Below are 15,348 nucleotides of genomic sequence, written 5' to 3' on the forward strand. Positions count from 1 at the left end.
TAGAGTTATAGATATGTAGGGTTAGAGTTGTAGATATGTAGGGTTAGAGTTATAGATATGTAGGGTTAGAGTTATAGATATGTAGGGTTAGAGTTTTAGAGAGGATAGAGTTATAGATATGTCGGGTTAGAGTTATAGATGTGTAGGGTTAGAGTTATAGATATGTAGGGTTAGAGTTATAGATATGTAGGGTTAGAGTTGTAGATATGTAGGGTTAGAGTTGTAGATATGTAGGGTTAGAGTTGTAGATATGTAGGGTTAGAGTTATAGATATGTAGGGTTAGAGTTATAGATATCTAGGGTTAGAGTTATAGATATGTAGGGTTAGAGTTATAGATATGTAGGGTTAGAGTTATAGATATGTAGGGTTAGAGTTGTAGATATGTAGGGTTAGAGTTATAGATATGTAGGGTTAGAGTTTTAGAGAGGATAGAGTTATAGATATGTCGGGTTAGAGTTATAGATGTGTAGGGTTAGAGTTATAGATATGTAGGGTTAGAGTTATAGATATGTAGGGTTAGAGTTATAGATATGTAGGGTTAGAGTTATAGATATGTAGGGTTAGAGTTATAAATATCTAGGGTTAGAGTTATAGAGAGGACAGAGTTATAGATATGTATGGTTAGAATTTTAGAGAGGACAGATTTATAGATGTGTAGGGTTAGAGTTATAGAGAGGACAGAGTTATAGATATGTAGGGTTAAAGTTATAGTTATGTAGGGTTAGAGTTATAGATATGTAGGGTTAGAGTTATAGATATGTAGGGTTAGAGTTATAGATATGTAGGGTTAGAGTTATAGATATGCAAGGTTAGAGTTATAGATATGTAGGATTAGAGTTTTAGAGAGGATAGAGATATAGATATGTCGTGACAGAGTTATAGATATGTAGGGTTAGAGTTATAGACATGTAGGGTTAGAGTTATAGAGATGATAGAGTTATAGACATGTAGGGTTAGAGTTATAGAGAGGACAGAGTTATAGATATATAAGGGTAGAGTTTTAGAGAGGATAGAGATATAGATTTGTAGGGTTAGAGTTGTAGATATGTAGGTTTAGAGTTTTAGAGAGGATAGAGATTTAGACATATAGGGTTAGAGTTATAGAGAGGACAGAGTTGTAGAAATGTAGGGTTAGAGTTATAGATATGTAGGGTTAGAGTTATAGATATGTAGGGTCAGTGTTATAGATATGTAGGGTTAGAGTTATAGATATGTAGGGTTAGAGTTATAGAGAGGATAGAGATATAGATATGTAGGGTTAGAGTTTTAGAGAGGATAGAGTTATAGATATGTAAGGTTAGAGTTATAGAGAGGACAGAGTTGTAGATATGTAGGGTTAGAGTTATAGATATATAGGGTTAGAGTTATAGATATGTAAGGTTAGAGTTATAGAGAGGATAGAGATATAGATATGTAGGGTTAGAGTTAAAGATATGTAAGGTTAGAGTTATAGAGAAAGCAGAGTTATAGATATGTAGGGTTAGAGTTATAGAGAGGATAGAGTTGTAGATATGTAGGGTGAGAGTTATAGATATGCAGGGTTAGAGTTTTAGAGAGGATAGAGTTATAGTTATGTAGGGTTAGAGTTATAGAGAGGACAGAGTTATAGATATGTAGGGTCAGTGTTATAGATACGTAAGGTTAGAGTTATAGAGGATAGAGTTATAGATATGTAGGGTGACAGTTATAGAGAGAATAGAGATATAGATATGTAGGGTTAGAGTTATAGAGAGGGCAGAGTTATAGATATGTAGGGTCAGTGTTATAGATATGTAGGGTTAGAGTTATAGATATGTAGGGTTAGAGTTTTAGAGAGGATAGAGTTATAGATATGTAGGGTTAGAGTTATAGAGAGGACAGAGTTGTAGAAATGTAGGGTTAGAGTTATAGATATGTAGGGTTAGAGTTATAGATATGTAGGGTCAGTGTTATAGATATGTAGGGTTAGAGTTATAGATATGTAGGGTTAGAGTTATAGAGAGGATAGAGATATAGATATGTAGGGTTAGAGTTTTAGAGAGGATAGAGTTATAGATATGTAAGGTTAGAGTTATAGAGAGGACAGAGTTGTAGATATGTAGGGTTAGAGTTATAGATATGTAGGGTTAGAGTTATAGATATATAGGGTTAGAGTTATAGATATGTAAGGTTAGAGTAATAGAGAGGATAGAGATATAGATATGTAGGGTTAGAGTTAAAGATATGTAAGGTTAGAGTTATAGAGAAAGCAGAGTTATAGATATGTAGGGTTAGAGTTATAGAGAGGATAGAGTTGTAGATATGTAGGGTGAGAGTTATAGATATGCAGGGTTAGAGTTTTAGAGAGGATAGAGTTATAGATATGTAGGGTTAGAGTTATAGAGAGGACAGAGTTATAGATATGTAGGGTCAGTGTTATAGATACGTAAGGTTAGAGTTATAGAGGATAGAGTTATAGATATGTAGGGTGACAGTTATAGAGAGAATAGAGATATAGATATGTAGGGTTAGAGTTATAGAGAGGGCAGAGTTATAGATATGTAGGGTCAGTGTTATAGATATGTAGGGTTAGAGTTATAGATATGTAGGGTTAGAGTTTTAGAGAGGATAGAGTTATAGATATGTAGGGTTAGAGTTATAGAGAGGACAGAGTTATAGATATGTAGGGTGACAGTTATAGAGAGGATAGAGTTATAGATATGTAGGGTTAGAGTTATAGAGAGGATAGAGTTATAGATATGTAGGGTTAGAGTTATAGATATGTAGGGTTAGGGTTTTAGAGAGGACAGAGTTATAGATGTGTAGGGTTAGAGTTATAGATATGTAGGGTTAGAGTTATAGAGATGATAGAGTTATAGATATGTAGGGTTAGAGTTTTAGAGAGGATATAGATATAAATATGTAGGGTTAGAGTTATAGATATGTAGGGTTTGAGTTATAGAGAGGACAGAGTTTTAGAAATGTAGGGTTAGAGTTATAGATATGTAGGGTTAGAGTTATAGATATGTAGGGTTAGAGTTATAGATATGTAGGGTTAGAGTTATAGATATGTAGGATTAGAGTTATAGATATGTAAGGTTTGAGTTATAGAGAGGATATAGATATGTAGGGTTAGAGTTATAGAGAGGGCAGAGTTATAGATATGTAGGGTCAGTGTTATAGATACGTAAGGTTAGAGTTATAGAGAGGATAGAGTTATAGATATGTAGGGTTAGAGTTATAGAGAGGACAGAGTTGTAGATATGTAGGGTTAGAGTTATAGATATGTAGGGTTAGAGTTATAGATATATAGGGTTAGAGTTATAGAGAGGATAGAGATATAGATATGTAGGGTTAGAGTTATAGAGAGGGCAGAGTTATAGATATGTAGGGTTAGAGTTATAGATATGTAGGGTTAGAGTTATAGAGAGGGCAGAGTTATAGATATGTAGGGTTAGAGTTATAGAGAGGGCAGAGTTATAGATATGTAGGGTTAGAGTTATAGATATGTAGGGTTAGAGTTATAGAGAGGATAGAGATATAGATATGTAGGGGTAGAGTTATAGATATGCAAGGTTAGAGTTATAGATATGTAGGGTTAGAGTTATAGATATGTAGGGTTAGAGTTATAGAGAGGATAGAGATATAGATATGTAGGGGTAGAGTTATAGATATGCAAGGTTAGAGTTATAGATATGCAGGGTTAGAGTTTTAGAGAGGATAGAGTTATAGATATGTAGGGTTAGAGTTATAGAGAGGACAGAGTTATAGATATGTAGGGTGACAGTTATAGAGAGAATAGAGATATAGATATGTAGGGTTAGAGTTATAGAGAGGGCAGAGTTATAGATATGTAGGGTCAGTGTTATAGATATGTAGGGTTAGAGTTATAGATATGTAGGGTTAGAGTTTTAGAGAGGATAGAGTTATAGATATGTAGGGTCAGTGTTATAGATATGTAGGGTTAGAGTTATAGATATATAGGGTTAGAGTTATAGATATGTAGAGTTAGAGTTTTAGAGAGGATAGAGATATAGAGTTGTAAGGTTAGAGTTATAGATATGTAGGGTTAGAGTTATAGAGAGGATAGATATAGATATGTAGGGTTAGAGTTATAGATATGTAGGGTTAGAGTTATAGATATGTAGGATTAGAGATATAGAGAGGATATAGATATGTAGGGTTAGAGTTATAGATATGTAAGGTTAGAGTTATAGAGAAAGCAGAGTTATAGATATGTAGGGTTAGAGTTATAGAGAGGATAGAGTTATAGATATGTAGAGTCAGAGTTATAGATATGTAGGGTTAGAGTTATAGAGAGAATAGAGATATAGATATGTAGGGTTAGAGTTTTAGAGAGGATAGAGTTATAGATATGTAGGGTTAGAGTTATAGAGAGGGCAGAGTTGTAGATATGTAGGGTCAGTGTTATAGATACGTAAGGTTAGAGTTATAGAGAGGATAGAGTTATAGATATGTAGGGTTAGAGTTATAGAGAGGACAGAGATATAGATATGTAGGGTCAGTGTTATAGATACGTAAGGTTAGAGTTATAGATATGTAGGGTTAGGGTTTTAGAGAGGACAGAGTTATAGATGTGTAGGGTTAGAGTTATAGATATGTAGGGTTAGAGTTATAGATATGTAGGGTTAGAGTTATAGATATGTAGGGTTATAGTTATAAATATCTAGGGTTAGAGTTATAGAGAGGACAGAGTTATAGATAGGTAGGGTTAGAGTTATAGAGAGCGCAGAGTTATAGATAGGTAGGGTTAGAGTTATAGAGAGGATAGAGTTATAGATATGTAGGGTTAGAGTTATAGATATGTAGGGTTATAGTTATAGAGAGGACAGAGTTATAGATATGTAGTGTTAGAGTTATAGATATGTAGGGTTAGATTTATAGAGAGGACAGAGTTATAGATATGTAGGGTTAGAGTTATAGAGAGGATAGAGTTGTAGATATGTAGGGTTAGAGTTATAGATATGTAGGGTTAGAGTTATAGATATGTAGGGTTATAGTTATAAATATCTTGGGTTAGAGTTATAGAGAGGACAGAGTTATAGATATGTAGGGTTAGAGTTATAGAGAGGACAGAGTTGTAGATATGTAGGGTTAGTGTTATAGATATGTAGGGTTAGAGTTATAGAGAGGACAGAGTTGTAGATATGTAGGGTTAGAGTTATAGATATGTAGGGTTAGAGTTATAGAGAGGACAGAGTTGTAGATATGTAGGGTTAGAGTTATAGATATGTAGGGTTAGAGTTATAGATATGTAGGGTCAGTGTTATAGATACGTAAGGTTAGAGTTATAGAGAGGATAGAGATATAGATATGTAGGGTTAGAGTTATAGAGAGGATAGAGATATAGATATGTAAGGTTAGAGTTATAGATATGTAGGGTTAGAGTTATAGAGAGGATAGTTATAGATATGTAGGATTAGAGATATAGAGAGGATATAGATATGTAGGGTTAGAGTTATAGATATGTAAGGTTAGAGTTATAGAGAAAGCAGAGTTATAGATATGTAGGGTTAGAGTTATAGAGAGGATAGAGTTATAGATATGTAGGGTCAGAGTTATAGATATGTAGGGTTAGAGTTGTAGATATGTAGGGTTAGAGTTATAGATACGTAAGGTTAGAGTTATAGAGAGGATAGTTATAGATATGTAGGGTCAGTGTTATAGAGAGGGCAGAGTTATAGATATGTAGGGTCAGTGTTATAGAGAGGGCAGAGTTATAGATATGTAGGGTCAGTGTTATAGATACGTAAGGTTAGAGTTATAGAGAGGTTAGAGTTATAGATATGTAGGGTTAGAGTTATAGAGAGGGCAGAGTTGTAGATATGTAGGGTTAGTTATAGATATGTAGGGTTAGAGTTATAGATATGTAGGGTTAGAGTTATAGAGAGGACAGAGTTATAGATATGTAGGGTCAGTGTTATAGATACGTAAGGTTAGAGTTATAGAGGATAGAGTTATAGATATGTAGAGTTAGAGTATTAGAGAGGATAGAGTTATAGATATGTAGGGTTAGAGTTATAGATATGCAAGGTTAGAGTTATAGATATGTAGGGTTAGAGTTATAGAGAGGATAGAGATATAGATATGTAATGTCAGGGTTGGAGGTACAGATTTATCGGGTCAGCACTACAGTTCTGCAGACATGCGCCATCCCATCTGGTTTGCGCTTATTTTTTTTCAACAGTACAATGACCCAACACACCTCCAGGCTTGTGTAAGGGCTATTTGACCAAGAAGGAGAGTGATGGAGTGCTGCATCAGATGACCTGGCCTCCACAACCACCTGACCTCAACCCGATTGTGATGGTTTGGGATGAGTTGTACTGCAGAGTGAAGGAAAAGCAGCCAACCAGGGTGTAACAGATACAGTGCGTTTACGAGGACAGGGAACTTCTCTGGTCTTTATGACAATATTATTTGTATAGCTCCCTCCAAAGATGGGCTCTGTCTACACACACAGAGGTAGTCTGGTCCTCTTCTCTCCTCTTCTGCCCTTTATTCGTCTCTCCCCCTGAACAGGCCATAAGTACTTAAACAGAGCCTTGGCCACAGTCTGTGTGCCTTTGGGGGGGTGGAGGGTCTTGGAGGTGAGGTCTGCTTCCTCTTCTGTCTGCTCCTTTTGTCTCACTGTTCACCCTACAGCCTCCAGTGTTTCTTAAAGGGATGAGCACAGTGTGTATTAAAGGGATGAGCACAGTGTGTATTAAAGGGATGACCACAGTGTGTATTAAAGGGATGGCCAAAGTGTGTATTAAAGGGATAACCACAGTGTGTATTAAAGGGATGACCACAGTGTGTATTAAAGGGATGACCACAGTGTGTATTAAAGGGATGAGCACAGTGTATTAAAGGGATGGCCAAAGTGTGTATTAAAGGGATAACCACAGTGTGTATTAAAGGGATGAGCACAGTGTGTATTAAAGGGATGACCACAGTGTGTATTAAAGGGATGAGCACAGTGTGTATTAAAGGGATGAGCACAGTGTGTATTAAAGGGATGAGCACAGTGTGTATTAAAGGGATAACCACAGTGTGTATTAAAGGGATGACCACAGTGTGTATTAAAGGGATGAGCAGTGTGTATTAAAGGGATGACCACAGTGTGTATTAAAGGGATGACCACAGTGTGTATTAAAGGGATGAGCACAGTGTGTATTAAAGGGATGAGCACAGTGTGTATTAAAGGGATGACCACAGTGTGTGTTAAAGGGATGACCACAGTGTGTATTAAAGGGATGACCACAGTGTGTATTAAAGGGATGACCACAGTGTGTATTAAAGGGATGACCACAGTGTGTATTAAAGGGATGACCACAGTGTGTATTAAAGGGATGACCACAGTGTGTGTTGAAGGGATGAGCACAGTGTCTTAAAGGTGGTGTGCAGTAGAACAATACACTCTTAGAAATAAGGGTACGTATTGTTCCCTGGGGGTAAAAAAAAAATCAGAATAGAGGTACACATAATGGTCTCACATTTTGCTACATTTTAGGGTACATGTGCAGATAAAGAGTATAATGGTATATTTTAAGGGTACATGTGCAGATAAAGAGTATAATGGTATATTTTAAGGGTAACATGTGCAGATAAAAAGTATAATTGCACCTTAAGGGTACAAGTGCAGAAAAAAGACTAAAATCCTGTTTTCACTTTGTCATTATGGGGTATTTTGTGTAGATTGATTAGGACAACTTGAACTTCATCCATTTTAGAATAATCCTGCAATGTAACAAAATGTGGAACGAGTCAAGGGGTCTGAATACTTTCCCAATGCTCTGTGCATTTCTGTTACCCAGGGTATGAACATATTTTGGGTACCCTCAATACCCACTATAAGGTACAATGACACCCTAAAAGGAAAACAAGCATGCATTTGTACCTGTGGAGAAAGGTACTCTCTGAGGTATGAACTGGTGTTACCATTATGTACCTGTGGAGAAAGGTACTCTCTGAGGTATGAACTGGTGTTACCATTATGTACCTACAACCAAAAGTACAAAGGAGGACTTCAGTAACAACCAGTTGTACCCCTTTAGGAACACATCTAAACCTTTATTTCTGACTGTACTTCACTTCAGATTCTCCTTCTACATAGTATTATCTTTGTTTGTCCTTCCTCTCCTCCTTTTCACTCCTCTGCTTTTCGTCTCATTTTTCCCATTCTCTATCTCTCCATCTCTTGGTTCCTTTTTATTTCTCTCCATCTCTCTCATTCCCTCGCTTTCACTCCGTCTCTCTTTATGCGAGAGCCTCCTTCTTGGGTCGGGGTTTGTTTCCCAGGAGAGCGTCCATCTCTGCTACGGTCTGAGGGGAAAGCTGGGAGAGGACCTGAAGGAGACCAGGGTGGATGGGGGAACGGGGAAGAGAGAGCAGAGGGAAGGAGAGAGTGTGGATGAGGTGATCTTCATAAATAATAACATCAGATTACTCTACTGGACTATACATCACATCTATACATCACATCTACACATCTATACATCACACCTACACATCACATCTATACATCACATCTATACATCTATACCTCATATCCATACATCTATATATCGCATCTATACATCACATCTATACATCTATACCTCATATCCATAAATCTATATATCGCATCTATACATCACATCTATACCTCATATCCATACATCTATATATCGCATCTATACATCACATCTATGCATCACATCTATACATCACATTATATCAGTGATACTGGGTTATACATAACATTGTATCAGTAATACTGGACTATACATCACATCTATACATCATCACATTTATACATCACATCTATACATCACATTATATCAGTGATACCGGACTATACATCACATCTATACATCATCACATCTATACATCACATTATATCAGTGATACTGGGTTATACATAACATTGTATCAGTAATACTGGACTATACATCACATCTATACATCACATCTATACATCTATACATCACATCTATATATCACATCTACACATCACATCTATGCATATATACATCACATCTATACATCTATAGATCACATCTATACATCACATCTATACATCACATCTATACATCACATTATATCAGTGATACTGGGTTATACATAACATTGTATCAGTAATACTGGACTATACATCACATTTATACATCACATCTATACATCACATCTATACATCATATCTATACATCACATCTATACATCATATCCATACATATATACATCACATCTATACATCATATCCATACATCTATACATCACATCTATACATCATATCTATACATCACATCTATACATCATATCCATACATCTATACATCACATCTATACATCATATCTATACATCACATCTATACATCACATCTATACATCATATCTACATCACATCTATACATCATATCTATACATCACATCTATACATCATATCCATACATCTATACATCACATCTATACATCATATCTATACATCACATCTATACATCATATTTATACATCATGTCTACACATCATATCCATACATCTATACATCATATTTATACATCATGTCTACACATCATATCCATACATCTATACATCATACCTATACATCTATTCATCACATCTATACATATATACATCAAATCCATACATCTATAGATCATATCTATACATCAAATCCATACATCTATACATCACATCTATACATCATCACATCTATACATCACATTATATCAGTGATACCGGACTATACATCACATCTATACATCATCACATCTATACATCACACCTATACATCACATCTATACATCACATTATATCAGTGATACTGGGTTATACATAACTGTGTATCAGTAATACTGGACTATACATCACATCTATACATCACATTATATCAGTGATACTGGGTTATACATAACTGTGTATCAGTAATACTGGACTATACATCACATCTATACATCATCACATCTATACATCACATTATATCAGTAATACTGGACTATACATCACATCTATACATCACATTATATCAGTAATACCGGACTATACATCACATCTATACATCATCACATCTATACATCACATTTATACATCACATCTATACATCACATTATATCAGTAATACTGGACTATACATCACATCTATACATCACATTATATCAGTGATACTGGGTTATACATAACTGTGTATCAGTAATACTGGACTATACATCACATCTATACATCATCACATCTATACATCACATTATATCAGTAATACTGGACTATACATCACATCTATACATCACATTATATCAGTAATACCGGACTATACATCACATCTATACATCATCACATCTATACATCACATCTATACATCACATATATACATCATATCTATACATCACATCTATACATCACATCTATGCATCACATCTATACATCACATCTATACATCACATCTATACATCACATTATATCAGTGATACTGGGTTATACATCACATTATATCAGTAATACTGGACTATACATCACATTTATACATCACATCTATACATCACATCTATACATCTATACATCACATCTATACATCATCACATCTATACATCACATCTATACATCTATACATCACATCTATATATCACATCTATACATCTACACATCATATCTATGCATATATACATCACATCTATAGATCACATCCATACATCTATACATCACATCTATACATCTATACATCATATCTATACATCACATCTATACATCACATCTACACATCTCTACATCACATCTATACATCACATCTATACATCTACACATCACATCTATACATATATACATCACATCTACACATCTATACATCACATCTATACATCACATCTATACATATATACATCACATCTATACATCACATCTACACATCTATACATCACATCTATACATCACATCTATACATCACATCTATAAATCACATCTACACATCTATGCATCACACCTACACATCACATCTATACATCACATCTATACATCTATACCTCATATCCATACATCTATATATCGCATCTATACATCACATCTATACATCTATACCTCATATCCATACATCTATATATCGCATCTATACATCACATCTATACATCTATACCTCATATCCATACATCTATATATCGCATCTATACATCACATCTATGCATCACATCTATACATCACATCTATACATCACATTATATCAGTGATACTGGGTTATACATAACATTGTATCAGTAATACTGGACTATACATCACATTTATACATCACATCTATACATCACATCTATATATCACATTATATCAGTGATACTGGACTATACATCACATCTATACATCATCACATCTATACATCACATCTATACATCACATTATATCAGTGATACCGGACTATACATCACATCTATACATCATCACATCTATACATCACATCTATACATCACATCTATACATCACATTATATCAGTGATACTGGGTTATACATAACATTGTATCAGTAATACTGGACTATACATCACATCTATACATCTATACATCACATCTATACATCACATCTATACATCTATACATCACATCTATACATCTATACATCACATCTATATATCACATCTATACATCTACACATCACATCTATGCATATATACATCACATCTATACATCTATAGATCACATCCATACATCTATACATCACATCTATACATCACATCTATACATCACATCTATACATCACATCTATACATCACATTATATCAGTGATACTGGGTTATACATAACATTGTATCAGTAATACTGGACTATACATCACATTTATACATCACATCTATACATCACATCTATACATCATATCTATACATCACATCTATACATCATATCCATACATATATACATCACATCTATACATCATATCTATACATCACATCTATACATCACATCTATACATCACATCCATACATCATATCCATACATCTATACATCACATCTATACATCATATCTATACATCACATCTATACATCATATCCATACATCTATACATCACATCTATACATCATATCTATACATCACATCTATACATCACATCTATACATCACATCTATACATCATATCTATACATCACATCTATACATCATATCTATACATCACATCTATACATCATATCCATACATCTATACATCACATCTATACATCATATCTATACATCACATCTATACATCATATCTATACATCACATCTATACATCATATTTATACATCATGTCTACACATCATATCCATACATCTATACATCATACCTATACATCTATTCATCACATCTATACATATATACATCAAATCCATACATCTATAGATCATATCTATACATCAAATCCATACATCTATACATCTATACATCACATCTATACATCATCACATCTATACATCACATCTATACATCACATTATATCAGTGATACCGGACTATACATCACATCTATACATCATCACATCTATACATCACATCTATACATCACATTATATCAGTGATACCGGACTATACATCACATCTATACATCATCACATCTATACATCACATCTATACATCACATCTATACATCACATTATATCAGTGATACTGGGTTATACATAACATTGTATCAGTAATACTGGACTATACATCACATCTATACATCTATACATCACATCTATACATCACATCTATACATCTATACATCACATCTATACATCTATACATCACATCTATATATCACATCTATACATCTACACATCACATCTATGCATATATACATCACATCTATACATCTATAGATCACATCCATACATCTATACATCACATCTATACATCACATCTATACATCACATCTATACATCACATCTATACATCACATTATATCAGTGATACTGGGTTATACATAACATTGTATCAGTAATACTGGACTATACATCACATTTATACATCACATCTATACATCACATCTATACATCTTATCTATACATCACATCTATACATCATATCCATACATATATACATCACATCTATACATCACATCTATACATCACATCTATACATCACATCCATACATCATATCCATACATCTATACATCACATCTATACATCATATCTATACATCACATCTATACATCATATCCATACATCTATACATCACATCTATACATCATATCTATACATCACATCTATACATCACATCTATACATCACATCTATACATCATATCTATACATCACATCTATACATCATATCTATACATCACATCTATACATCATATCCATACATCTATACATCACATCTATACATCATATCTATACATCACATCTATACATCATATCTATACATCACATCTATACATCATATTTATACATCATGTCTACACATCATATCCATACATCTATACATCATACCTATACATCTATTCATCACATCTATACATATATACATCAAATCCATACATCTATAGATCATATCTATACATCAAATCCATACATTTATACATCTATACATCACATCTATACATCATCACATCTATACATCACATCTATACATCACATTATATCAGTGATACCGGACTATACATCACATCTATACATCATCACATCTATACATCACACCTATACATCACATCTATACATCACATTATATCAGTGATACTGGGTTATACATAACTGTGTATCAGTAATACTGGACTATACATCACATCTATACATCACATCTATACATCACATTATATCAGTGATACTGGGTTATACATAACTGTGTATCAGTAATACTGGACTATACATCACATCTATACATCATCACATCTATACATCACATTATATCAGTAATACTGGACTATACATCACATCTATACATCACATTATATCAGTAATACCGGACTATACATCACATCTATACATCATCACATCTATACATCACATTTATACATCACATCTATACATCACATTATATCAGTAATACTGGACTATACATCACATCTATACATCACATCTATACATCACATCTATACATCATATCTATACATCACATCTATACATCACATCTATGCATCACATCTATACATCACATCTATACATCACATCTATACATCACATTATATCAGTGATACTGGGTTATACATCACATTATATCAGTAATACTGGACTATACATCACATTTATACATCACATCTATACATCACATCTATACATCTATACATCACATCTATACATCTATACATCACATCTATATATCACATCTATACATCTACACATCACATCTATGCATATATACATCACATCTATAGATCACATCCATACATCTATACATCACATCTATACATCTATACATCATATCTATACATCACATCTATACATCACATCTACACATCTCTACATCACATCTATACATCACATCTATACATCTACACATCACATCTATACATATATACATCACATCTACACATATATACATCACATCTATACATCACATCTATACATCACATTATATCAGTGATACTGGGTTATGCATCACATTATATCAGTAATACTGGACTATACATCACATCTATACATGTATACATCTCATCTATACATCACATCTATACATCTATACATCACATCTATACATCACATGTGTCCATCACATTATATCAGTGATACTGGGTTATACATACAGAATCGTCAAGTCTTGGATCAAAAGGCTCCTTAACAGCTTCTACCCCCAAGCCATTAGACTGCTGAACAGTTAATCAAATGGCCTCTGGACTATTTACATTGATCCCTCCACCCCCCTTTTTTTGACACTGCTGCTACTCGCTGTTTATTACCTATGCATGGTCACTTTTTCCTACCTACATGTACAAAATAACTTGACTAACCTGTACCCCCGCACATTGACAGGTACCGGTACCCCCTGTATATAGCCTGGCTATTTTTGTTTTATTGTGTTGCTTGTTAATTGTTTAGTCAGTAAATCTTTTCTAACTCTATTTCTTGAACTGCAGTGTTGTTTAAGGGCTTGTGAAAAAGCATTTCATGGTGAGGTCTACACCTGTTGTTTAAGGGCTTGTGAAAAAGCATTTCATGGTGAGGTCTACACCTGTTGTTTAAGGGCTTGTGAAAAAGCATTTCATGGTGAGGTCTACACCTGTTGTTTAAGGGCTTGTGAAAAAGCATTTCATGGTAAGGTCTACACCTGTTGTTTAAGGGCTTGTGAAAAAGCATTTCATGGTAAGGTCTACACCTGTTGTTTAAGGGCTTGTGAAAAAGCATTTCATGGTGAGGTCTACACCTGTTGTTTAAGGGCTTGTGAAAAAGCATTTCATGGTAAGGTCTACACCTGTTGTTTAAGGGCTTGTGAAAAAGCATTTCATGGTGAGGTCTACACCTGTTGTTTAAGGGCTTGTGAAAAAGCA

General features: G+C 34.1%; 1 protein-coding gene across 1 annotated transcript in view; it reads right to left on the reverse strand.

Moving 5' to 3' along the window:
* Nucleotides 1–8,003: 8,003 nt before the first annotated feature.
* The window catches only part of LOC116375241 (voltage-gated potassium channel subunit beta-2-like), a 101,708-nt gene continuing 94,363 nt past the window's right edge, over nucleotides 8,004–15,348 (reverse strand). The window contains exon 14 of the mRNA XM_031831392.1: nucleotides 8,004–8,311. Coding sequence (XP_031687252.1) covers nucleotides 8,222–8,311 — 90 coding nt within the window. The 3' untranslated portion in view covers nucleotides 8,004–8,221. The remainder of the gene's footprint in view (nucleotides 8,312–15,348) is intronic.

Source organism: Oncorhynchus kisutch, linkage group LG9 (assembly GCF_002021735.2).
Source record: "Oncorhynchus kisutch isolate 150728-3 linkage group LG9, Okis_V2, whole genome shotgun sequence".
Lineage (NCBI taxonomy): Eukaryota > Metazoa > Chordata > Actinopteri > Salmoniformes > Salmonidae > Oncorhynchus > Oncorhynchus kisutch.